The sequence below is a fragment of the Dasypus novemcinctus genome, chromosome 5, assembly GCF_030445035.2.
Source record: "Dasypus novemcinctus isolate mDasNov1 chromosome 5, mDasNov1.1.hap2, whole genome shotgun sequence".
In the NCBI taxonomy this organism is placed as follows: Eukaryota; Metazoa; Chordata; class Mammalia; order Cingulata; family Dasypodidae; genus Dasypus; species Dasypus novemcinctus.
Genome location: NC_080677.1, coordinates 49,122,023 through 49,146,439, shown reverse-complemented (window position 1 = coordinate 49,146,439; position 24,417 = coordinate 49,122,023). Strand labels below are relative to the sequence as shown.

General features: G+C 35.1%; 1 protein-coding gene across 1 annotated transcript in view; it reads right to left on the bottom strand.

Moving 5' to 3' along the window:
* Positions 1 to 16,366: 16,366 nt before the first annotated feature.
* THSD7A (thrombospondin type 1 domain containing 7A) overlaps positions 16,367 to 24,417 on the bottom strand; it is a 461,297-nt gene continuing 453,246 nt past the window's right edge. The window contains exons 26-28 of the mRNA XM_004459100.5: positions 23,909 to 24,119; positions 20,818 to 20,905; positions 16,367 to 20,194 (exon numbers count right to left, since the gene is read on the bottom strand). Of these exons, the coding sequence (XP_004459157.2) occupies positions 20,110 to 20,194; positions 20,818 to 20,905; positions 23,909 to 24,119 (384 nt within the window). The 3' untranslated portion in view covers positions 16,367 to 20,109. The remainder of the gene's footprint in view (positions 20,195 to 20,817; positions 20,906 to 23,908; positions 24,120 to 24,417) is intronic.

Genomic DNA, 24,417 nt, shown 5'->3' with positions numbered 1-24,417 from the left:
AGGAAAAGAACATTTCCAAAAATTCAATCCAGATATAAAATCTCTGGACTAAGTATTTATAGAAGAGTATAAGTAGGAGTTTTTACATTCCAAAAGGATGATCATAAAAGTATTTACAACTACTCTTACTAAGTTTCTCTCTCCATGAAAAGACCTAGAGCTTAACTGACTTCAAATCTTGAGATTATCCAGCTGTATTTTAAAATTAAGTTATAAGAAATCAGAAACTTGACATTCTTTGACATAATGTAGAATTTCTCACTTTGGAATTTTAGATATATTGGTTAGATCTGGATCACTACTTAATAAATACAGGTGATTATTTATCTTAGTTTTTTTCCAATTCATAGTACCTTAGTCAAGCTGAAGAATACCTATTTTAGATGAAAGACATTCTTTTATTTTATTTAATTATAATTAATCTGTTTAAAGGACAATTAATGAATCTCTGCCTTTGGGATGGTGTCACAGGGTGAGTACATTTTCCAGTCTCTGGAAGCCCAGTGTTTCCAGTAGTCAAAGAGGAATTGCTTAATGTTTGGTGGCTTTGTCTAATATTGTGAAAGTCTGTCTTGCTGGATAGAAACACCAAGACTCTCTACCAACCAGCCACCACTGCACCAGCCCTTGTCTTTTCTCTACGTGGTCACTTACTTGTGAGGGCACAGTCTTCAGGGTCCTCAGATATGAACCACAGGGATCCTAAAATGTGGGAACATTCCTATGCTTGTTCTACTGACATATTACAGAGGAAAACTCCCAGTGGAAGACTAATTGAATGCTACCTGGATCTTAACATCCAAATTAGAGAATCAAATTATATGTTTTCTTAAGTTCCCTGTATGATTTCATAAGACTATCTCCTTCAGTCCCTTCAATCAGGAGACAAAGGTAGAAGGGAGTGTGGGTATAAATATCTTGATTTTTTTCATTTGTTTTACATTTCATGAAAGGAAAAGGCATTTCAGAAGTACTTACTAGCCCCCAGGTTCACACTATCTAACCCAAAATCACCACAGTGATAAACTGAGGAGGCAGCAACAAAATGGCATGATAAAGAAGCTATAGTCAAATAATATGAGGCACGTGCTTTTAAACCATGTGAGATAGCATAGCAGGGGTTAATTTCTGACTGTCATATTGGTGGTGACTCAAGCATGTTTATTTGGACATTGAAGGTAAAGTGACATCATTTGTAAATTACAGGCTGGTGAAATTCTGTTTTATAGGTGGATCTACTTTTTATACCATCAAGTTGTCAGCCATGAGGCTAGAACTTGTAGAGAGCAGCAGTGGGAAATCCCCATGTCATGGAAAACTGTAAGTTTATAAGGCAGCAAGAAAAAATATTCTCACCTGCTGTGATGTCTTGTATGGCTGTTTAGACTTTGCCCTGCACAATTCTCCTGTATTATGTGTATGACATGCCCTGGAGTTTAACAATGCATGCCCTGCCATCTGATACCTCTGTATTCAGATATTTGAAGTCAGTGTTGCATAATAACTGATTTGCTTAAGGTTGTCTATCACACACTTTAGTATTAAAGCCCTTAGGGATTTGTTATTGTCAATCTGTCTAAACATAAAATATCTATGAAACTGTATGTGTGCATGTGTGTGTATGGCTAGCTAGCTTTGTTATAAGGGAGCTTTGTTGCCTAAGATCAAAACAAGATATAATAGCAAATGTGTTTATAATAGTAATTGCACAGATCTCTCAATTATATTGATTTTGCTAAGGACAGCATAAGTTAACAATCATGGGGTGCTGTATATGGCTCTTTTGGGGAGGATTGGGACTTATATGACCCCTCATTTTTCTGTTAAAGATTTATCTCTTTGGGAAAATAGACATTGAATTTCATGGCTAAGTTATCTAGATGTAGGCAATCTCACAAAACATCACAAATTATATGATTTGTACTCAATCTTTGACTTGGAATGGATTAATAGTAAAAATAAGCCAAAATGCAAAATAATCCAAACCAGGCTTTATTTGACGATGGAATGCAAAGTAGCAGCTTTGTGTAGTTGCTCTAAGTTAGAAGCTAACTCATTCAGAAGCTAGGCTGTCAAGACTTCTCTCAGGTCTGGTCATTACTTTGGTTTCCTTCTTCACTTCACTGAATGCTTCCTGCCATTTTGCTCCAAGTTGAGAATGGGTAACATTGTGTTTGGGTGGATGCAGAGCATTGTGCTGGTAAGAGAGGCCAGACACCCAAGGTCTTGATTTCAAGAATTTCCATTTTCCTCTTGGTTTAGGTTGTTTCCCCATCTACAATCAGTGCAAATCAGAAGGTATGGAAAAAAAGAAAGTGGACACTGCTCTGAGTTGTCTCCCTTGTTTTTCCATAAAATCAACTCAAAGTTTGGTCAGTGTGGCCCGTGCGGAATGGGTGACCTTTAGAGCAGCTCAGGGCACAAGCTCTGCTTTTATACCACTAGGCTGAGGATATGCGATGTTGGCATCTATGGGTCTACTGACACTAAAAGGGATTCCTGACTGGGCAGTAGTCCTGTATACATATTATGGACCATGGTCTGCTAAAGAAATAATGCCAATGAGTCTGTTTCTGCCTGATTTGCCTGCAAATTTCAATTGTCCCTTGTTTTTGACACTAGTTTTACTAGAGAGCACCATTCTCATAAGGCTTGCAATAAAAAGAGGAACTGAAGTCAGTTGTTGCTACTGCCAACAACTCTTTGTGCCAGACGGTAGTTCTCAAATATCTTTTCCCCTTGTTTCTGAGAACATGGCTAACCAACTAGAGATGATTTCCCAGTCTTCCTTGTGTAACTAACACCTATGAGATGGGAGCAGTACCAAGACTGGAAGAAGAATATGAGATAGAATAGCAGCACCTTCATGATATAATAGACAGTGAACTAATCACCCCTGCTGTGGTCTCTGGTCTCATGGCTATGGATAATAACACATAGACTACTGCTTAATCAGTTTGAGTCATGGTTAGTTGCAGCTGAAAGCACACAAATGAACACTGTGGCCAACTAGTTCATCTCCAGACTTCTTCTCAGAGTTTTACCCAGAGCACTCTCAACTGATTTATATAACTTTTTCAAAACTTACAAGCTTAACTCTATTGCCAAGTGTGTTTTAAATCCAGACTGTCTCCTTCCTGCTGTTATTTAAGCACATGTTTTATTGTCATGTCAGTAGAGAAAAACTCTGGGTGATATACTGAGTGTAATTTGGCAAATCTTCCTAGTTACTTCTATTCTGATATTAATTAATCTCAAGAACTTGAAGAATTTCTTAATAGAGGTCGCATTTTACAAACTTTCAAATTGGATCCAAAAGTAGCTAATTACATTCTAGTGGAACAGATCTCTCTTTTTCTTTCTTAAATTATTTTATACTTTAAAACTTTTATGTTTCAAAAACTTGGGAGTGAATAATTGTCCTAACATGACTTCCAAGCTCTACAATTGCCCTAAGTTAGGGATGGCCCTTTCGGTTTTCATGAGCAATCTTCCCTGAGACCCTTCCAGCTTCCACCTGCTGCTTGTTACCAAAACCAATATCATGTTTTAAGTTTTTATAACTTCTTCATAGCAAATTCTTCTCTAGTTATTTATGGCTAAGCAACAAACTATACAAAACTTAGTGGCTTAAATAACAGTCATTTATTTGACCCACAAACCTGTGATTTGGCTAGCATTTGGTGGTTGGGCCAGCTCATCTCTACTCCTAAGTGATGAAAGGTGGGGTGTCTCAACTTTTAAGACGGCTCATTCATCTGGACTGGGAGCTCAGTGTCATTGGTTGGAGGCTTCAGTTCCTGTCCATGTTGCCACTCTAGGGAGCTGCTTAAACTCTTTCATAGGATGGTAGCTAGATTCCCAGAACCAGTAATTTAAGACAAAGGAGCTAGAAGCCATCAGTCTCTTAAGCACAGCATGACATCTACTATCATCTATTGGTTAAGAAGTCATAAAATCTGTGCAAGTCAAAGGGGCAGGATGTAGTTGTGGCTGCAAGGAATTGACAGCCATCTTTAATTAACCAAAGAGAGAGTACTGATTTTATCCAGATTTCAAAAACAAGAAAACAGAAACACACGAAGATTAAGCAATTTCCTCAAGGTCACTCAGCTCATAAGTGGCAGATTTAAGACTTTAATCCAGACACTATGGCTAAAGAGTCCTTGTTGTTTTCAAGTATATTTTTATGAGAGAATTTGACAACGGAAAGCTTTCACAATTGATTTCTATGGTTTAATTTTAAATCTGACCATCAAGGATCAAGGGAGTCAGATATTAACATATAAATATAGGAAACACTCTAACTGTCCAGCAAAGACTAGCTTTTATTCCAGTGTGGTGATATAGAAACTTTTAAATTCCATTATCTTTATTTGCTTATAATGACACTAGTCTTGAAAATCACCTTCTGATTAAAGGGAGGAAAATTAACCTTTCCTACTATCCAGCTAAAAATGTAATCTGATCTCATACTTTTAATAGTTCCTTAAGTAGTGTTCGGGTTTTCTTGGATGATAAAATTTCTAAATAGTCTCTTTTTCTTCCTATTTCTTTCATAAAATGGCATCTGAGTATATATAGGCATGCCAAGTCTGTTCTCTTGGGGATCTCCCCAAGAATTGCACAGATGCTTTAATATTTTGAACATCCAAAGGGAGCTTCTGTTTCTCAATGTGCCTCGCCCCCTTACCTTTCATTTTGGTCTGCCAAAATTGTTTCATAGTTACACAGAACCTGGCAGAGGCTCTGAAATAAGTCCAAGAAACATTAAAATATTCTAATTTGTGTCTAGCTCTCCTCCTTTGGAGGCTTTCTTTGGTGTCTGTGTGGGGTGAGGGGTTGAAACCTTATTTCTTTATTCCACTGACTCTTGAATTGCTGTGGGTATTCTTTGGAATAGGACTAGTCCTTACTAAAGGAGAGGAGTGGTGGCATCTATCTTAGTTTCCTAGGGCTGCTGTGACAAAGTACCAGAAACTATGTGGCATAAAACAGTAGAAATTTGTCTCTCAGTTCTGAGGCTAGAATTCTGAAACTCAGTTGTTGGCAAGGCCATGCTCCATCTGAAACCATGTCTCTTCTGGCTTCTGGTGTTTACTGGCATTCCTTGGCTTGTAGGTGCATCACTCTGACTCCTCTGTCTTTACATGGCCTTCTCCCCAGTGTCTGTCTGTGTCCAAATTTCCCCTTCTTATAAGGACAGCAGACATATTGGGTCCAGTTTGACATCATCTTACTTTAATTCCGTCTTCAATAAGCCTATGTATAATAAGGTCTCATTTATTGGACCAGGGTTAGGACTGGAGATATCTTATTGGTAGGCACAATTCAACCCACAACAGATTCTTTTTAAAACAAAGGAAGAGAACTGCCTCTATTTTCTCAAGTGATGATAGTAAGTAAAATCATTGGGGTATGGAAGAGGTCTTGGCATTTTCTTCACTTTAGGCATATATCAATTTAAATTGATACAAATTAATAAAATTCTGATTTTCATTTATTACTTGCCTACTATTTACTTGCAATGGAAAAAATTGCAAGCTTTTAAAGTTTTTTGATATCCCAATTTCCTTTTTAAGGAATGAATATTTCATCAGTTTACTTTGTTTCCAACATCAACTGTTAATTCATTCCTTTACTTAAGTAATCTCTTGGAAAGGTTTTTGATGGATCTTGAACCCCATATTAGAAGAGGGATTGTGTCTTTTTCATCACCTGGGTCCTGAAATTCTAGCATGTGTCCTGTTAATTAAGGGATGGATAAAAAATACATCCTATGTGGTTGTAAAGTCACATGTTTGAGTTAATATTTCTGGAAGGAATTGGCTTGACTCTATTTAGTGACTGAATGTAGAACACTGCACATGGAGTAGTTAGGATCTGTTTCTGCCATAACTAATATTATGAACATATTGGGTGAGGACATAAAATGTGTCTCTTAAATCCACAAAGGACAAACAGATAATGCATTGGATTATAGATAAGTCTGTAAAATTTCTTGAAAGTCAGAAACCATGAATTAAAACTAAATTTATGATTAGAGATAAATGTGAATGATAGTGTATGAGTTAAAATAAGTGCACTCCATCAGTGCCAGGTTGGGGAAGAATTCAAACTCTACTTCATTGAACTATAACAACTTGAAAGTTTTAGATATTCAAAAGAACACTTTGAACCCAAAGATCTGAATATGCTCTTAGTATGCCTTGTGTCATGGTATCCCAAACAATGATGATTTGACGTCACTGATGTTTTGCTTTCTGTTGTGGGCATTTATCCTAAGAAGAATAATATGATGAAGAATGCCTACATTCTTCTGGGGCGGTAACAAGCTTCTTTGTGTAAGAGGCAAGCTTAAACAGAAGAAAACACTCCTCAGAATGTTATCTGAGGAATAGTGGTAGAATTGGGATGTTTTGCTTGAAAGTAGCTTTCTTTAAATATTTAAAGACTAGTAATATGGAAAGAGAATTACATAGTTTAAGAAGAGAAATTAGACTCACTTGATATTTTAAAGCTGCAGATTTCGGATCAATAAATTTATATTGAGGCATTTCCAGTGGTTCAGAGGTTGGTTCCTGGAAGCTGAATGTGTGGATTCACCTGACTGCTTAGTCATCCAAGTCTCAATGCTGTCATTTATAAGATAGGACATTGCTTACCTTATTGAATGATGTGAGCATGCAATAATGATGCATGCTAAACTTTTAGTTCAGTACATTTAGTGAACTCAAAAGATATCTTTAATTGTAACTCTCTTCTACCTTTCATACTGTATTGACTATATTTTTATTGTTCCACTGCATATTCCATTTATATATGGGAATGTCCTATCTACCCTTTTAACCAATAACCTCCATAGAAAAATCCACAAAATGTATTTACTTTTTACCTCCAACTTGCCTTCCGTAAACTTTTGCACACACAACTTCAGTGACCCTGCTCTGACAGAAGACAATGACCAAATTGTTAAACCTAATAGCTTCTTTCCCATTCTTCTCACCTTACCAACTCTGCAATTGACAATCTTTTTTCTTCTTGACTTTCATGTTATCATTCTCTCCTTGTCCTCTCCCATTCCCGTATGAACACTTTTCTCTGCAGATTCACCCATTAAATATGGTCTTTCTTTACTGAGAGTTAATGACTTACAAATTGCAGCCACAATTTTTAATTTTTCTAAAAATTAAAAACTCTGCATATCTCTAGTTGGATGTCCTGGAAACACTTGAAACTCAACAAGTGCTTCTAGACATTTATTCTGCATTACTATTTTTGTCATTATTGCTGTTATTGTTTTATTCTGCATTATTATTATAATATTATTAGAATACTCCATTATTATTGTTCTAACACCTGGGAGTTACTTTCAATTAATCTCTTCACCCAAATGATTACCAAGAGCTATCAATATAACGTCATTAATATTTTGTGAAGAAATCTTCACATGTTGACTACTCCTTTTTTCCTTCAACTCTCATTTTATCTTTCCTGCACCAATGTCATAGTCTTCTAACTAGTCTCTAGTTCATTTTTTACCTGGCAGCCAGAGTGATTCTTCTAGGATGCTGTGCTAATTATGTAATTTCAGTTTAAAACTCTCTAAGATCAAACTCTATAGTGTAATATTTAAAACTCTCTAAAAATATATACTGTAAGATTATACCAATAATAACAGGATTTATAAAGCACATTAAATGCATCCATGTAATTTTATTTGCTTTTATTTGCAACTTTGTGAGGGGGGTAGAACTGTTCCTCTTATGCAGTAAAAGAAATCAAAGTATGGTGAGGGCTGGTGATTTACTCTCAGATCCTGAGCTGATAGTGATGAGCATGGACTTGAGTCAGGCTGTCTCTCTCCATGTCCCCTTCCACATTCCAGTAAGAATTGAATTGTACCCCCTAAAAGATATGCTCAAGTCTAACCTCTGACCCCGTGAATGTGACCCTATGTGTCAAATAGGATCTTTGAAAACGTTGTTGGAGAAGATGAGGCTAAACTGGATTAGGGTGAGCCCTAATCCAATATGACCAGTGTTCTTTGTAAGAGGAAATTTGGACACAGAGAAGATGGGCGTACGGTAAAGGCAGGGATTGAGTTATGCCACAAGCCAAAGAATTGCACGGATTTCTGGCAAGCTAGTGCCAGAACCATACAGTCTTCAAAAGAAGCCTGGCCCTACTGATTACTTAATTTCAGACTTGTAGCTTCTAGATCTATGAGTCAATAAATTGTTGTTTTAAGCCACTAATTTTGTGGCCCTTTGTTACAGTAGTCCTAGCAAACTAAGACACATTCCGATAAGGCATGTGGCCACACTGAAGTATATTTTTACCTGGAAAGTTTTGCATTCTGCTTCTTTCAAGGAACATTATAAACATTTTACATGTCTAAAATTCCAATTAACATGATGCTGAAAGTCAATATAATATTACTTTATATGAAGCAGCATATTATCTTTAACATACCCCAAAGGTTGATTATACATTTTCAGTTACTATGAGCGATGTTGTACTGAGATGCATAAAACTTTATCAATTTTGAATTATTTAGAATTACTAAAATGGAATTACCTGGTCAAAGGACGTTATCTTCAAGACTTGATACATATTGCTAAATTTATTATGAACTTATATGTGTGTTCATCTCTTTGCTTAACTGACAAAAAAATTCAGTATTATAATTTGAAAAGTCTTTCTCAAACTCTTAATTGCCTAAAATTTCTAATCAGGATGCAGTTTTTTTCTTTTAACATTTAAAACATTTTCCCAAATATTTCAAGAACATTCCAGTAAGGTTAAAACAGATGCAGAGAAGTTTCATTATAATGATAGAAAGTTGAGGGAGGGTGTAATATTAGAATCCTAGTATTCTTGGTCAAGTCTCTCTTTTTCCTTGCAGCTTCTGATCATCCTATTGCATTTTTATGGATTACAGTGGGGCATGTTTCCCCACTGAGCAATCCACCATTATGCTTAGGCAGAATGCTACTATCCACATTAGATTTATGATCTATCTCTATAATAAGTAAAGCACATTCCCCCCTCAGGGGCTTTGCATGCATTTTTCTCACTGTCTTTACCCTCTGTTTCTCTTCCTCCTCACTTCCTTCATGTCTATGCTCAAATGTACCCATATCAGAGAGATCTGCCCTTCCACTTTATAGCATACCTTTCACCTCATCCTACCTTATTTTTCTCCATGGCATTTTCCATCACCCAACATATTAGTTTTCCTTATTTCTTTATCTTTTTCTCCTACTTGAATGTCTACTCCACAAGGACAAGGGTCTTGTCTTTTTTTTTTAATCTTCTGCTCTATCTTCAGTGACTAGAACAGTGCCTGCAACACAGTCAACTTTCAATAAGAATTACTGAATGAGTGAATGAATGGAGAGTTATATACCATATACTGGTTTTTACTTCTCTCAGCTTAAATTGTCTGCAATTCCCTCTATAATGCAAGAGAAATGACATTTGCCAGGAGTTATATCAATAACGCAATTGGGAAATAATGTGAGGACTAAGTTCTTTCATGTGGTCAATAACACTCTCATTACACCTGCCTTTGGATTGACTATAATCTTGGATTCCTGGTATTGTTTAATGTCCTCCACCCAGCCCTGGATGGAAGGTAAAAGTTTCTGATGTGTTTGTTGTTCTGGTTCTTCACAACCAAGTTCTGACAGTGTTTAAGAAGATATGTAGCAATAATCCAGTTAGATGAACATTTGTTCCATTTCCCCCCCAGAGTTCTGATCCGCATTTTTAAAGATCTATTTCCTTACCTACTTTACTGGCCTGAAAAACTGAGTCTGAAGATCTAATCACAGATGATTACCAGCTTTCTGTGCTTTGAAGTTGATGCTTTCTGTTTTTCTAAATCCAGATGAGCTGCAAATATTTTAGTTTTTATCTGGTAAGCACTGACCACTACAGTCAGAAAGGAGACATTTTTCTCCCAGCTGCTCTCCCTAATGTTGCAGAAAACTTTCTTTTCAGTTCATTAAATTTAACTTCAGGCAATTCCTAAAACACGCAAGATAATTATTTTCTGTTATTCCTCTGGCACTTCCAAAGTTCAGTCTTACATTAGCAGTAAAAAGCTAGAGGGTTTCAATGTGTGTGTGTGTGTGTGTGTGTATGTGTTTAAAGGTATTTCAGAAGATAGGGACCTAGGCAGAAATATATACATTCCAAAATAATGAATACTTAGTATTATTTTCCTAATATTTGTACTAACGAATCTTCAACTGTAACTGCCTTTTAAAGTAGGCTTTACAAGTGCATGCTTAAGAGGAAATATTTTTGAGCTTCACAGTGCATCAAAAATCTCAACTCTCGGTTTTCAGTCAATGGGTGCAACATTTAAAATAAATGGTTTGAAGACCATTTTTAAAGCATAATTAAGAATGTTTTTGGGGAGAGGATGTGGCTCAAGCGGTTGAGCACCTGCTTCCCAAATATGAGGTCCTGGGTTTGATTCCTGGTACCTCCTACAAACAAAACAAGCAACAAACAAATGAAAAAAACAACTCAGGGGAGCTGATGTGGCTCAGTGGCTGAGCACTGGCTTTCCACATATGAGGTCCTGGGTTCAATCTCTGGCCCTGGTACCTTAAAAAAAACCCACCACCACCCAATGTTTTGTGAATATGTGTGTATGCTGTGATTCCTTATTAATTTTTATCAGTTACTCCTGACAAAGACAGAAATAGAGGCATAGACAGGATATTGTATAGAATTCTCTTTTGTATCCACCATCATTTATTTAAACTTTTTGTTATTTATGGCCATTTATGTAGCTTCCATACTTTTGCCAGTATAGATATGGTACAATGAAATTACTGTATCATTGTGCACAGGCTTTATATCTATTATCCATCTACCTAATATATCCACACCTGCACACATACACAACTATAGTGTGCACATACACATATACATTAACACCTCACTCAATTATATATTTATCACCATTGTTTATTTCTATCATCTATCATCTGTATCCATATGTTTATTATTTATATCTATCCATCCATCATTTATTTATCTGTCTCTATGTTAGATTCAATTCCTAGCAGTGAAATTACAAGGTCAGAGGACATGTTCATTTTTAATTTAAAAAAATTACTGTCCATATTGCCCTTTATTGACTTGAACCAATTAATATTTCCCCTACTAGTAAAAAAAGATAGTGTCTCTTTCCTTAAGTATATGCCAAGATAGTGAATTGTCGAACTCTTTATTTTCCTCATCTACTGGGGCATTGTTTTATATAGTATTTCTTTAACTATCAGTGAGCATAAGAATAATTTTCATAAATTCAAAGCCATTTGTAGTTCCTTCTCTGTTCTTCTGTCCCTGTTCCTATATCCTACCAGAAAGTGAAGTGATATCTTCATTAGTGGTTTTTGATACCTCCTTAGTTTCTGTTTTTGCAAACTATAATTACTCATTGGGACATCCTGTATAATATGCAGGATCTGATAATTGTCAGAAGTAGTTAGTGCCCTTCTTACTTATGTACCAGTGGAATGTGCCTAGGTATGGCACTGTCTAAGTGAGACAATATACCAAGGTATTGCTGTATCTGCTTTGTTTATGATTACATAATCACTAAATGTTTTTGGCAAGTGATTGTTGATTTTTGAAAGCCAATATGATACCTATTCTAAAAGGAATTGAATTGAAAGTCTCTTTAGTCTGTATTTTTGAACCAATGTTGCCATAATCTTTTTGCTATATGCATTTATATCATGATGACTCCCAGATATTCTCACTCTGTCATTGTTTGTGCTTCATTGTAGAAGAAGTTTTAAATAGATTTTCCTATGGATTCTTACTTATAAACAGAATTCATGAGTATACTAAATTAATTTTCTTGTAATTTATAAGCGTCTGCTTTGAAAGCAGCAGGTAAAGTCCTGCCCACTATGCCTCCTTCTACAGTCAGGAGACTGTTTTCTTGATTTAATTTTTATAAATTCACTTGCTCTATAGATAGCCAGGTAGTGCCATCAGAAAAAAGACTTGTAGCCCTTTGGCAACAAACTAGTAAAAAGGGAAAAATGTAAACAAAATCCTCCAGCAGACAAATATTATAAATGAGTGAGCCTTTAATAAAGATAAATTGTGGAAGGGTACAGTTATACATCAGCTGCCAGGGTAGCAGCTGGAGGGTCACTGGGATGTTGTTGACAGGGTTTTCACTTATAATCACTGTGTTTATGACAGGCTGGGATGCAGGACTCCGCCTCCCAGTGAGGTGTCTGCTCTCTCCTCCCTATCACTTTATGGATTTACCGGCTCACTCTGATTTTGAAATTCTTTTTACTTCTCAAGGATATCAAGGCTAGTGTTTCTATAAGGAGTGCATTTTGAATGGTCTGTTATTACATTTACAAGGTTGCTGATTATCCCCTTCTATTGCTCCAAATTGATTTATGGGGCTTTGGAAAGCACCTTGAAATGTCACTTTAGGCTCTTCTTTTTGTTTTATTTTCTATGTTAAAGAAAATAGTGTACATTTTGATTATTACTGATTCCATAAACTTAATTAATTTAGTTTAACAGAACAGGGTAGTCTGCCTTTGTATCCTAGAAGAAGTGCTTCCTAGAAATTTGCTAATGTCCTTTTCTTAATCAGCCCTTTTTCCTCCTTTTCCAATACTCCTGGCTCCCTCACCAACTTCCATTGGAATTTCCTGTGCATTTATTTTAAAACTGGGAATAAGCAATGGTAGAATTCTTTTACAAATCCATTTTCAATATAATTTCCCAAATCCCATAACTCCACATCTTACTGGAGTATCTTCAGCTGTATGATGCCAATCTGTCACTACTGCTTTTATTTCTCTAAATGCTCTGTGACCAGTCTGTCCTTGTCCTAACAGTGTGCCCTCAGAGGTGTTTAGTTAACATACCTGCCTACTTTAAGCTTTGGATTCATTAGTTAGTCTCTTAACCCTAGTGGCCTCTTTATCTATTTATCCTTAACTACTCTTTGTCCCTAAACTCTGCTGTTCGCTAATTTTTTTGTTCCCATCTTCATCCAACAAGAATTCATTATGCTTTCTTTGTGTTGAACATCATTCCAGGCAAGGAACAAAGCAGATAAAGGCCTGCTCTCATTGACCACACGTGAGAGAGAGGAAAAAGTTTTAAGAAATATATAATATCAGGTGCTGTACAGAAAAATAAAGAAGGGCAGGAGGATATAGGTACAGGGTAAACAAGGAAGACTTCTTGGAAGAGGTGACATTTGAGCAGAGACCTGCATGAAGTGAGGGCTTATACATGCCTGTATAGGGGGAAGAGTGGTTTTAGTAGGAGGGAATGATCAGGGCAAAGCTCTGAGAGACGTATGTAAGTTTAGAAAGGCCTGGGATCCACACTCCCATGTGATGCAGGGGTTGTAACGATAGGGGTAAGTGTGTTTAGGAGCTAGTGAAGAGCGAGACACACTGGACCTTGTAGAACTGCTGCTGCGATGATGAAACAGGTTGTGGGAAAATATTTATTTTCTGAAAAATTAAAATTTTTTGAAGGATGTAAACTTAACCACATTGGCATCACCAGAATTACCATTTGAAAATTTTATTTAATAGAAGATCGAACCCAAATAGCCAACCCATATATGGAGAGAGGAAAAGTTGTTCAAATTTGCTAATAGCCAAGAAAATGAAAACGATGAGAGTTGATATTTTATTTAAGCCTGGAATTGGACTTTTTCATAACTGAAATTGTGACCCAAAAGTCTTAGATGGTACCAAGGGGAGGGCAAAGGGAGCTTTGCAGTGTTTGAAACAGTAATAGGAGAAAAAAATGAAGCTGTTTCTTAATTATATCGACTAAATTCAGCCCATTTCCTAACCCCCCCTCCCCTCATGCTTACAGGATTATATGATAAAGGAGAAAAATGTGGTAGGATAGCTTGTTAACTTGAGTTGCCTTGTGGGGAAGATGCTATGAAAGAAGGGGAGAGGGAGTCACCAGAAAAAAAAAAGCGTGCCCGCATTTATGCATTTTTGTAGGTGCGAAGATCTTTTCATAGTAACTGACTGATGAGAACTATAAATTGAAGTACATGTTGGCTATTCTTTAGAATATAATCTGAATTTAAGGAAAGGACTGACTAATTAGGGACTCAGAAGAAGCAAATACAGAATGTAGACCAGTCATGTTCATCTTTATGTTTGCAGGACACAAATTGGAGCTGCAAAACAAAAACTGAGTTAGCAATTTGGCTACAAATGTCCATGTATTTAGGGAGAACGATCTGAGTGACTTAAAAAAAATTTTTTTAATTGATTTAGATTCAGTTGTAATGAACAATAAGAAAATAAAGGGATTACAAACCACTTTTCAGATGTTGAAAGCCAGCGATATGTTTTAGCTTACAGGATTCCCTACTTAGCTGAAGTTTAGCAAACAGCTATTTCACAGGATGTTTTAACTGCAAACTACTCTGGTGTTAATTTGCCTTATTTATGCAACCAATCCTGGATTTGCTGATCTGTGACATCTGCCTGTTTTTTTGGGTTCCCCCTTGAATTGGTAGACACAGGGAGAGAACAGAGAGAAGCTTGTCTTTTGACCCAGGGTAAGAGCTGCACTCTGTTGCAGTTTTTTTTTTTTCTTTTTACCGTTCTCTTCTAGTGCCCTTTTTGAACTGAACTGGAAATCAAGAGGTCCATTTTCCATGATGATTGATGTGGTGGCCTTAGCATTCTTCTAAGTGCATCTCTTGGACTTTCTAAACTGGCGTTGTTGAAAGAGGCCCAGGGAAAGACAAAGAAGTAATAAATGGATTTGGGTATTCACTGAAAAATAAATTTTTACTCCTATTTGGGTGGTAGATGACGCAAATTAAAACACAAGTACACATGATTAGAATGAAAATGATTTCCGTGTTTATATTTGTCCGTAATATAGTTATTTACAAATAACCCATATGAAAATGTAAAAAAGCATATTACATCTTCACATGCCATCTGTATTAACTGAATAAAGCTTAGTGACATTATTTGCAAATCTGTAGTTAATTGTACATAGACATTTTGTGCATTAAAAAAGATGTACATAATTTAAAATAAAATTACATTACACAATTTACAAAATAATATTAACAAAAAATTCTTAGACAGCTGCCTCCTTATTTCAACAAAATAAATATTCAAGTATTTAAATTAACCAAAACTAAACACATTTATGGGATTATAACATATAGAAAGATAGATTGCAAATTTAATAAAGTTTTATTTTTCAATAACAGACACTGTTTTCTTCAAATCTGTGCTAGAAATAGTGATGATAAAGTACCAGCAAGGGAATTATAATGTTTACTTTCTAAAAAATAAACACTGATAGATTCCTGGAAAACAGTTGGGAAAGTTTCATTGAAGGTCAAAGGAGGTAATCTAGAAACTATTGCTTTAAAAAAAAACACTACAAAACACAACAATGAAACTGATACTTGATTATATTCTAAAGAGAACTAGAGATTTTTGATCACTGAAAATATGGGTCCTACACAGTAAAACTCTTCAGATATTTCCTGTTTTGAGATCTGACTTGGTAGAAGTATGAAAAAAAAAAACCTGTAAATTTAACTCTACTGATTTTCTCATTTAAAAATGTGTATGTAACCATTTTTCAGTGTCCCTGCTAGATATATTATTATCACACTGTAAGCAACCTTTTAATAAAGAGTGCCTATTCCAGTATACAGGTATCTGAATCCTGTCCTGCAGCCCTGGCCATCTGAGAGGGGCACCAAGTGGGAATATTACTACCAGACAGGTAGAGGTTTTAACTCTCACAGCTAAACTAGATCCAGAAAAGAGCATGCTCTGACAAGATTTCTCAAAGATTTCTTCATGAACTGTTTGCCTTTTAAGACCTTCAGTCTTAGGGGGGAAATAGAATGAGAAACATATTTGTATTTGGTAACACAAGTTACTTTACTGTTTGGAACTTACAAATAGTGAGAACTAAATCTTTGGGGAAGCACGATTCCTATGAATTTATTTAAATTTCAAATCTGGCACATTTGACCTCTCCTTTCTTGAGCAGTACAGACTTTCCTCACTGTCCAGGAGGTTGGGAAGTGAAAGAAGACCCAAGATGGAAGTGAGGGGAGTAGGCAGTAGGGGGCAGTACTGAAGTGAGTGTGGGATGGACATTTTTACAGAAAAGTTCTGGGTGGTTTTTTTTTTTTTTTTTTGCATAAATCTCCCACAACTTTTCCTTTCCCCTTTTTCTCATTTCTTTCATGAGTGCATTTCTGTTTAAATAAAAATGTTCATTCTAAGTGACATTTTGATTCCTATAGGAAGGGAATATAGAGGTTTCTCCCTTTTTTTTTTTTTTTTAAACTGGTTAAAAATTTGGACATATTTAGTGGAAGGTGGTTCTGAGGGAAGCAGACAAAATTAGCCTTTCAGAGAGCAGAGTACAGAGACCAGGCAGAGAAAATCATCATAAATGACCAAGGACCTAGGGAATCAGAGGAGGTAGAGAAATTTGTGAAGTTGCTACATGGTTCTCATAAGAATTTTTCTTTATCTTGAAACATACAGAGTCCTGATAACCATCACCACCTACCTGAGGGTGGAGTAGGGAAAAACCAAACACCTCACAGCAGGCCGGTAGCCTCACCTGTGATGTGAGGAGTCATTCTAACCATGTTTGGAAACTCATCTAGAGGGCAATGTATTCAAGTGCTACCATCACTCGTTCAGTCCATCTTCCTTCTTTTAAGTGTTTTAGGTACATTTGTATAAAAAAGTGATTATTTTTTACAGTGCCTAGCAGTGTCTTGCTTTAAAAAGTAACTTGTGCTTTATAATAAATAATTTAAAACAAGCTTTGATAGACTTCTTTTCAAATTAGCTTAAGTTACACTGTAGTATCCTCAAAAAGGATTTGAAATAAGGATATAGTCAATATATGACATTAGGTATTGATGAATGTGTAAATCAACTTTCACGCAAGATCAGTATGCTACTTCTGTATGGTTTATATTGAAACAGTTCAACAAAATAGAATAACTAAGTAATGTGGACATTAACTATATATATATATATATATATATATTTTTTAAGTCAAACTGATGATCAGTCTTATAAAACGTGGTTCTAAATCTTTTGGGGGCCACACACCATTTTGGCAAGGCAAAAGTGTCAATAGACAAGTTACTCTGAGAATGAACAGGAAGAATAAGATTTCTAATGTAATTCCAGTATTTAATTCATTATTAATTCATGCAACAGTAAGGCAATTTTAATGTTATAAACACGAAAACACTAACTTCCCATTTGTCCAAAATATTAATAGTCAGCAAGCCACACATTTCCCTCCTTCCACCTTTCTAGCAAGAGATCATCCAGTACGTATTTATTCTAACCATGAACTTTCAATATGTTCCCTAGTGTTAGGGCACACTGAACCTAATCTTCTCCATGTAAGCAGTGCTATTAAAAGTCATTTATGAATAAAAACATCTTGTATTTTCATAAAATTTTATAATTTTTGATCCATTCATTTAATTCTTATACTATGGGAAGGAGGATATCGAACTGCCTTTTGAATTAATGACATTTGACAATATTTAAGTATAGCTTTAATAGTAACAAGATTTTATTTTAACAGTTTCAAAATTGTTAGATGTTGCATGCAATTCATAAGACTGTTAGCTTGGATTCAAGTAACTATATGTAAGATTAATTCTCAACCATTTTGGACAAATGGACTGTATTTTATTCAAAGAGACCAACTTGAGGATTATTGAGAAGATTCCTGAGTATTTATATTGATAATTACGGCTTTTGAGTAACAATATCATTTTTGCCTCCCCCTTGAATAACACAGGTAACACAGATTTTGTTTTCATGTTTTCCTTGTTTAACTCCTTGGTTTGAAGTAGAATTCACATCTTCCTGATCACCTTTCTGCTTTGAAATGATTTGTATTGCTCAACAAACCCAGTGATAAGGTATTAGCTCTTACCACATTTAGTTCTTATTGTAATATGTAGAGTTATTTTCATTTTGGCGATAATGTCATCCTAACCTGATGTCTTTTGTAATCACTGCAAATACTTTAATGAACAGTAGGGGGAGTCAAACTCTAGTATAAAGGTAAAAAGCCTTATACACCATACCTTACGACAATAAAGTTTTTATTGTATTTTTAAAGGATCTGAAAACCTAATGTTTTTTCCTCCCCCACAGGTTGTTTTAGTAAATGTTGCCTGAAAAATGGTATTGCTTTTCACTGGCACCTTTTGAATTTTCCATTCATATGAAATGCCTGCCAAGTTAGAACTTGTTCTACGGTACCATTCCCAGGGTGAAATCTGTGGGAAAAAAATAGCTATTTACATTACAGGGGTAAATCTAATGAGTGCTTTTCACATTTGAAATTAAACACTGAGCACAGTTGGAGGATAAAATGAAAACTCAAGATGATAAAATGGAGTGTTAGCATTGAAATAACCTCTAGACTAGGGGTCTATAAACCATGACCTGTGATTGTTTTCGTAAAGAGTTATTAGAACTCAACCACGCTCATGCTCATTCTTCTGTGCAGGGGGACTGCCTATGGCTGTGTTTGCATACTAATGGCAGCGCTGAGATACTGTGACCAAAACCTGGCTGAAAATATTTACTACCTGGCCTTTTACAGAAAGAAAATTGCCAGTCCTGGTTGAGATATTAAATGAAGCCCTGGATCAAATATTTATTCTTCTCTTTTTTAATTTTTAGTTTTTGAAATCATACATTAAAAAGACCTTCAAATTTTACCACAGTGAGAAAGACAAAAGACTCTGGATTTTGAAATACTGTCTGCAAGGCAGACATTTGATCTGAAACTGGGAAAGCAAAACAGGGGGATAGAAAAAAACAACACATAATTTTGATTTCTTTTAGTTAAGGAAATCACTGTTACATTATTTTCTCCATCTGCTCAAAATTAAAAAGACAACAAGCTCCTTTTTTTCTTTTCTTTTTTTTTTTAACAAAGATAAATATAAAAATCTAGTCATAAACAGCCTTCAAAGTATAATTAAAAGCCAACTGGACGGGTCTACCTTCAGAGGGTTAATGGGTTAAGGACTTTCACACTTAAATACTGCCATGTTGCCGATTTCAAAACAGCTGTGGCAATGGGGAAGAGTGTATGCAGCAGATGTAGTAGCTGATTCCATCCTGTCACCATCCAAACTGAACTTCACTCTCTTCAGGATATAAGAACTTGCAAAAGTCTCCATGACATTCTCAGCACAGATGTCTTCATCCCATATGAAAAGAGGCAGTTTCTATGGCAATACTGGTTAAGTGCCTATCATGCTGCACTAATATAGTGCAAAAATGTGCCTTCCATATAGCAAAAACGATGCAGGCAACCAGTTTGAAAATTAGGAAAGTAGAAACATATTGTATTCATACAAGCAAATTAGTTTTCCAGATAATAACCACTATAAAATACTGAACTTGAGGACTCTTTCTTCTAAGATAACAGTACATGTCCAGCATTCGTACTTTGGAGAGAGACAAGAATGAATTCTTACAAAAGAGTCTTTGCCTCTGAAATGCAGGTCAATAAGTGCTACCATCAATCACCAAGATGCTGAATTTATTCACTGGGTTTTCTGCTCAGCTTAGAGCTAATCTCTCATTCAGCATTGAAAATTGCTTACTAACAAGTATATAATCTCACATAATGTGTATCATTCAATTGAGTATATATGTTGTTATGCTTGGCGCTAATATTGTAGAGATCTTGTAATGGCCCTTCATGCTAAAAAGTACTATGGGTTAACACCGCAGACAGTCTTGCATTATGCATCTAAATGGCCAATTGTACCACCATATTTTAGAGATGAAAGTAGTTTTTCAGTTGGTAGATGTCAGGAAAGATCAAACTCTCAATGCAGCATGTATTCAACTAAATCTAGAATTTTTTAGTGGTACTGTCTTGAATATCCCCGGTGGCACTATGATTTTCACTCTTTTCTTTATGAGGCTCCTTTAAAAAGTTAAAAAGCATTTTAATCCATTCAGTTTGAATACCTTTGTTGCCAGGAAAATTTATTTTTTACATGTCTGCATCACCATCATAGGCTAAGGTTAAAGGTTTCAGTCGGTTGTTTTGTCGCCTTTGGGGTTTCTTTGGCTTTTTGCTGTAAAAAATTATTTAAAAATTGGGAAAAGAAAATCAATCTCCAATTGTAAAGTTTAAATGAAAAAATAATCAAACAAATTGATAGATCTATATTGCCTAAATACAACTTTAGAAAACCTTCAAATATTTTATTATCTTGTGAAAGATAAATTATCCAAATGGAATTCCTCTACTACTAACAAAGGAAGGAACATGATAGTATAATAATTTACATTTGGCCAGAAACCTTTATAAATGATACATAATTTATAAATAATACATGTTTAAAAAGCTTATTGAATAAGGTAGACATTACCATAATATCTTCCTCCAGTAGTAAATCAATGTAAAAAATCTACAGTTCAGTGTATACAAAAGAATTTCTTGTATAACCAAGGAGACATTCTTGTGAAGATGATTTGGTGTGGGCCTGGTTCAACGTGTGAAACTAAGTGGCTCAGATTTGATAGTTTTCGACCATCTAATATTAAAGTTGTGCTCATTTAGAACTTCAGGTTAACATTAAATAAGTGGACAATACTCAGACATTTGCTGGTCCTGTGCTATAATCAATGGAAAGTGTTTTGTCTGAAATACAGAAGTTACATATCCTCTTAGATTTTGAAATATTTAAACACTCACCAAGCTAGATAAATCATGGAGACGATAAAGATGAGTAACACAAATGCGCCAGCTGCTACACCGTAAACCCAGGTCTTTAATCTCCCATCTAGGAAGAATGGATATTAGACCTTAGTCTGGAGTATATATGACAGTCTCTAACTAAGACCAATGACCAGTTGCATACAACCTAGCCTTTCAAAACCCCGAATGAATTATTGCATAGGCATAGTTAGTGATTAATACAAAGCTGCTATTATGAGTTAGATGTGCTTCATTAAAGAGAAATGAGCAATGAACATTGAATGGAAAAGCAATAAAAAGTTTGAGTTTAGATTTCATACTAACATGTTTAAATTTCTACTGCTTCTAAGTCTGAAGTTTACTTAAAATTCAGTATCAGTAGACTGCTATATAATTTTCATTCTATTTTGAGAATGGCAATTATAAGAAGAGAGAAATAATGCAATTTTAAGAAATGCCTACAACTTGAGGTTGACAGGTATTTGGATGTAAATATTACCATTTTACTATTTTTGTTCCAGAGGAAATGCAAGTGAATAAATTTAATATTTTTTGGAATTAATAATCTTTGATCCAGTGTACACTTGTAGTGTGCTTTAAAATAGACTTGATAATATGATTTGCCAAAATAACCAGATTTGATTAATATTTAAAATGATCTCTAAAGAACTTCTTTTCTACCTTCTCTTTTATATTGGATCAGATGTAACAGGATCTTTTCTAATTTGGTTTCCTGGTCTATTTCTCTTTGAATTTCTCAGTTTTATGTTCTGAATACATTTCAAACAGGAGACGATGTCACTAATGACATTGCTTATCTTAATTTGATTCATAAATAAGGCTGCAATGAGAATTAGAAAAAAGAGAAAACATTTCTGGGGTAAAAAATGAGACACCTAGTAAGATACATTTTGTCTAGATTTTTACATCTCTCTCAGGGTGTATCCAGTAAGAATTAGGATACTACTGAAGCAGAAAATTGTTAGCAACTTGTTAAAAATTATTTGGAATTGTTTGAGTTTTATTTTTCTTGTAGAATACATTTTTCTTTACTCAGATGTTTCAAAAAAGGGGGTTACTTTGAGTCAAGTTGAAGATGAATACAGTAAGATATACTTTTAAATTTTTGATTATTTTGTCAATGCACATTTTTATAGGTATTTTTCCAACCATCAAAGTCTTTGCCCGGCTCACATTTTCAGAACCTATTCTAAAGGAGCACCAAGAAGTCATTGGCTAATAAGATAATATCAAAGACCCAAAATATTCCTTTTAGAAATTATTAAGTAACACTAGCATTTGTGAAATTTTCATAATATCATGCTGTAGTGTTTTCAGAAACCAAAGGACAATGATACATTACCCTAAGATTATCTGATGTTTTGCCAGGTTTAAGGAAATCATTTATTTTTTATAGAAAATCTGTGATGTTTATAATATACAGTAATCAGAAGTACAGTAGAAAAATTATATTAATATCAGCACTAAGGATTCGGTGAATATTTCTATATAAATTTTATAATAAAGATATGCTGAAAATATGGATTTCTAGAGAAATTTAATGGGCAGTTCATTCAATTCTAGCTATGTTTCTCACACATTTCAGCATATATATATCCGTTACATGCATACAATTAAACATATGATATCAGTGTTAAAATTATAGATTGGCCAAACTGACCATAAAGGTTTTCTTTATTTTGAACCTGAGTATAAAATCAACAGTTTGATTTTTCAGCCCTCAGAACAAATTCTTAGAAAAATAGTTTTTGGGTTTCTAAAACCAAAGAACAAGGTCTAATATATAATTTTTTAGAATATCCACCTTTTAAAATACATCGAGCTATTCACTTTAGAGAAGATATAATATAATGGCAATCTTAATATTCTCTTCCTTTAAAAACCAGTTTTGATATGAGGAGAACTTGGTTGCTTGGTCAAGGTCAAGATTATTGACAGCCATTTGCTGGTCCACTGTCTGGAACAATGAGAGAAGAGTTTCCCATGCTTAACAGACAGATCAGCTTTCCAAAAGAAACTGTATTTTCAGGTAAAAGTCTAACTAAGGCAGGAACCATATGGTTAAAAACACATCACTCAAATATTGAAAGTACTTAAACATTTTTTTAAAAATAGTAAATCTCCGATAAAGGAAGGTATTTTGACTTAACAGTAGAAATAGAGATGTTCTAACTATGCAAATTCCTTCCTCCTCTTATGTCTCAAACCCTAGCTCAACCTGGTGATTTCCTTTGGCCATGAACTAGTAATCCCTCCAGGGTCTGATAAAAGTGGCCATGATTTTTGTTGTCATATAGACCTCGATGCACATTTTCTAGCCTCAGCTTTGCTCTAGGATGACCATATGGTCAAATTTAGTTAGAGAATATGCAGAATAGAGAACAGCATTTTATTCAGACTTCAAGCTTTTGCATGTATTGATTCCAAGTTCATTACTAGGTACATCAAAGGTTGTTTGCTGAATATGACAAGGGGACTGGTCTGCCTACAAATATGGATTGATTGTCCCAACCAGATGGGAGAACTTAGCCCTGCCCCTGTGGATCTGGCACTACTTTAGATTCTGTGTATTTGAGTATGCCTCTCTAGGGGCTGATAAAAATTGGTCTGGCTACATGTGGCCCTGGTGCATGACTGATGTTCCTATTTAAGGTTTAAACGATTACTTCTCTGTAGTCAAATGAAAAATTATTGAATGTCTTTACAGTTGTATTTGTTCCAATTTTGAATGACAATGTACTTTTCTCCTAATTAATATTTTCATCAGATTTCTTTGTTTAATGTGAAATGTTATAAGTTTAGGACCGGGTTGAGTATAAATCAATAAATATCAATATAAATATCCTACAACTTTTCCCAGAAGAAAGTAATTTTATTTTCTGAAATGTGAGCACGAGCACTTAATTCAAAAAATAGTAAGAAAATTATATGGCAATAGAACAAATGAGTTAAACATGAAACAATACATGGCTCATATGAAAATGATTGCTCTTTTTAAAAAAATCCTTTGGCGCTGGCTAAATGTATAACCAAAGAACTCCACTTCAGTACTGTCTAGTCACTTCACCTGGCCCAAATGGCTGTAGAAACCAGGTCCTTCCCCGTCCTGCTGGGTTACTGGAGGATTGGGTTGGATGTACTGCTCGACTGGTTTTCTCATCTCCTTTTTTGTCCTCCACTGTGGGAATCACCACCACGGGGATAAGTGTGCATTGATCAAGTGTACCATCAGATGACATGACTTCAGTGTACCCTTCTTCACAACCGCATGTTCTCGTCTGCAGGAGAACAAGGAGATTTAACTCTGCAGGTATGGTGACCTTTGAGAGCACAACCACCCAGAGCTGACTTGAAGAGAAGGCTTTAAGGAAGTATTGTTTTGGGAATTTACTATATGTAATTTCTATCTTAACAACATAAAAAAGGACATGTTTTTAGTACTAAATCCAAAGCTATTTTTAATTATAAAAGCAATGCATTCATTTAGAACTGTTTATATAGATAAAAGGAGAGGCCTAAAAATAGAAATTCTGCACCTCAACACATGCTTCTTTTGGAATGGATTGCACAAGAGGC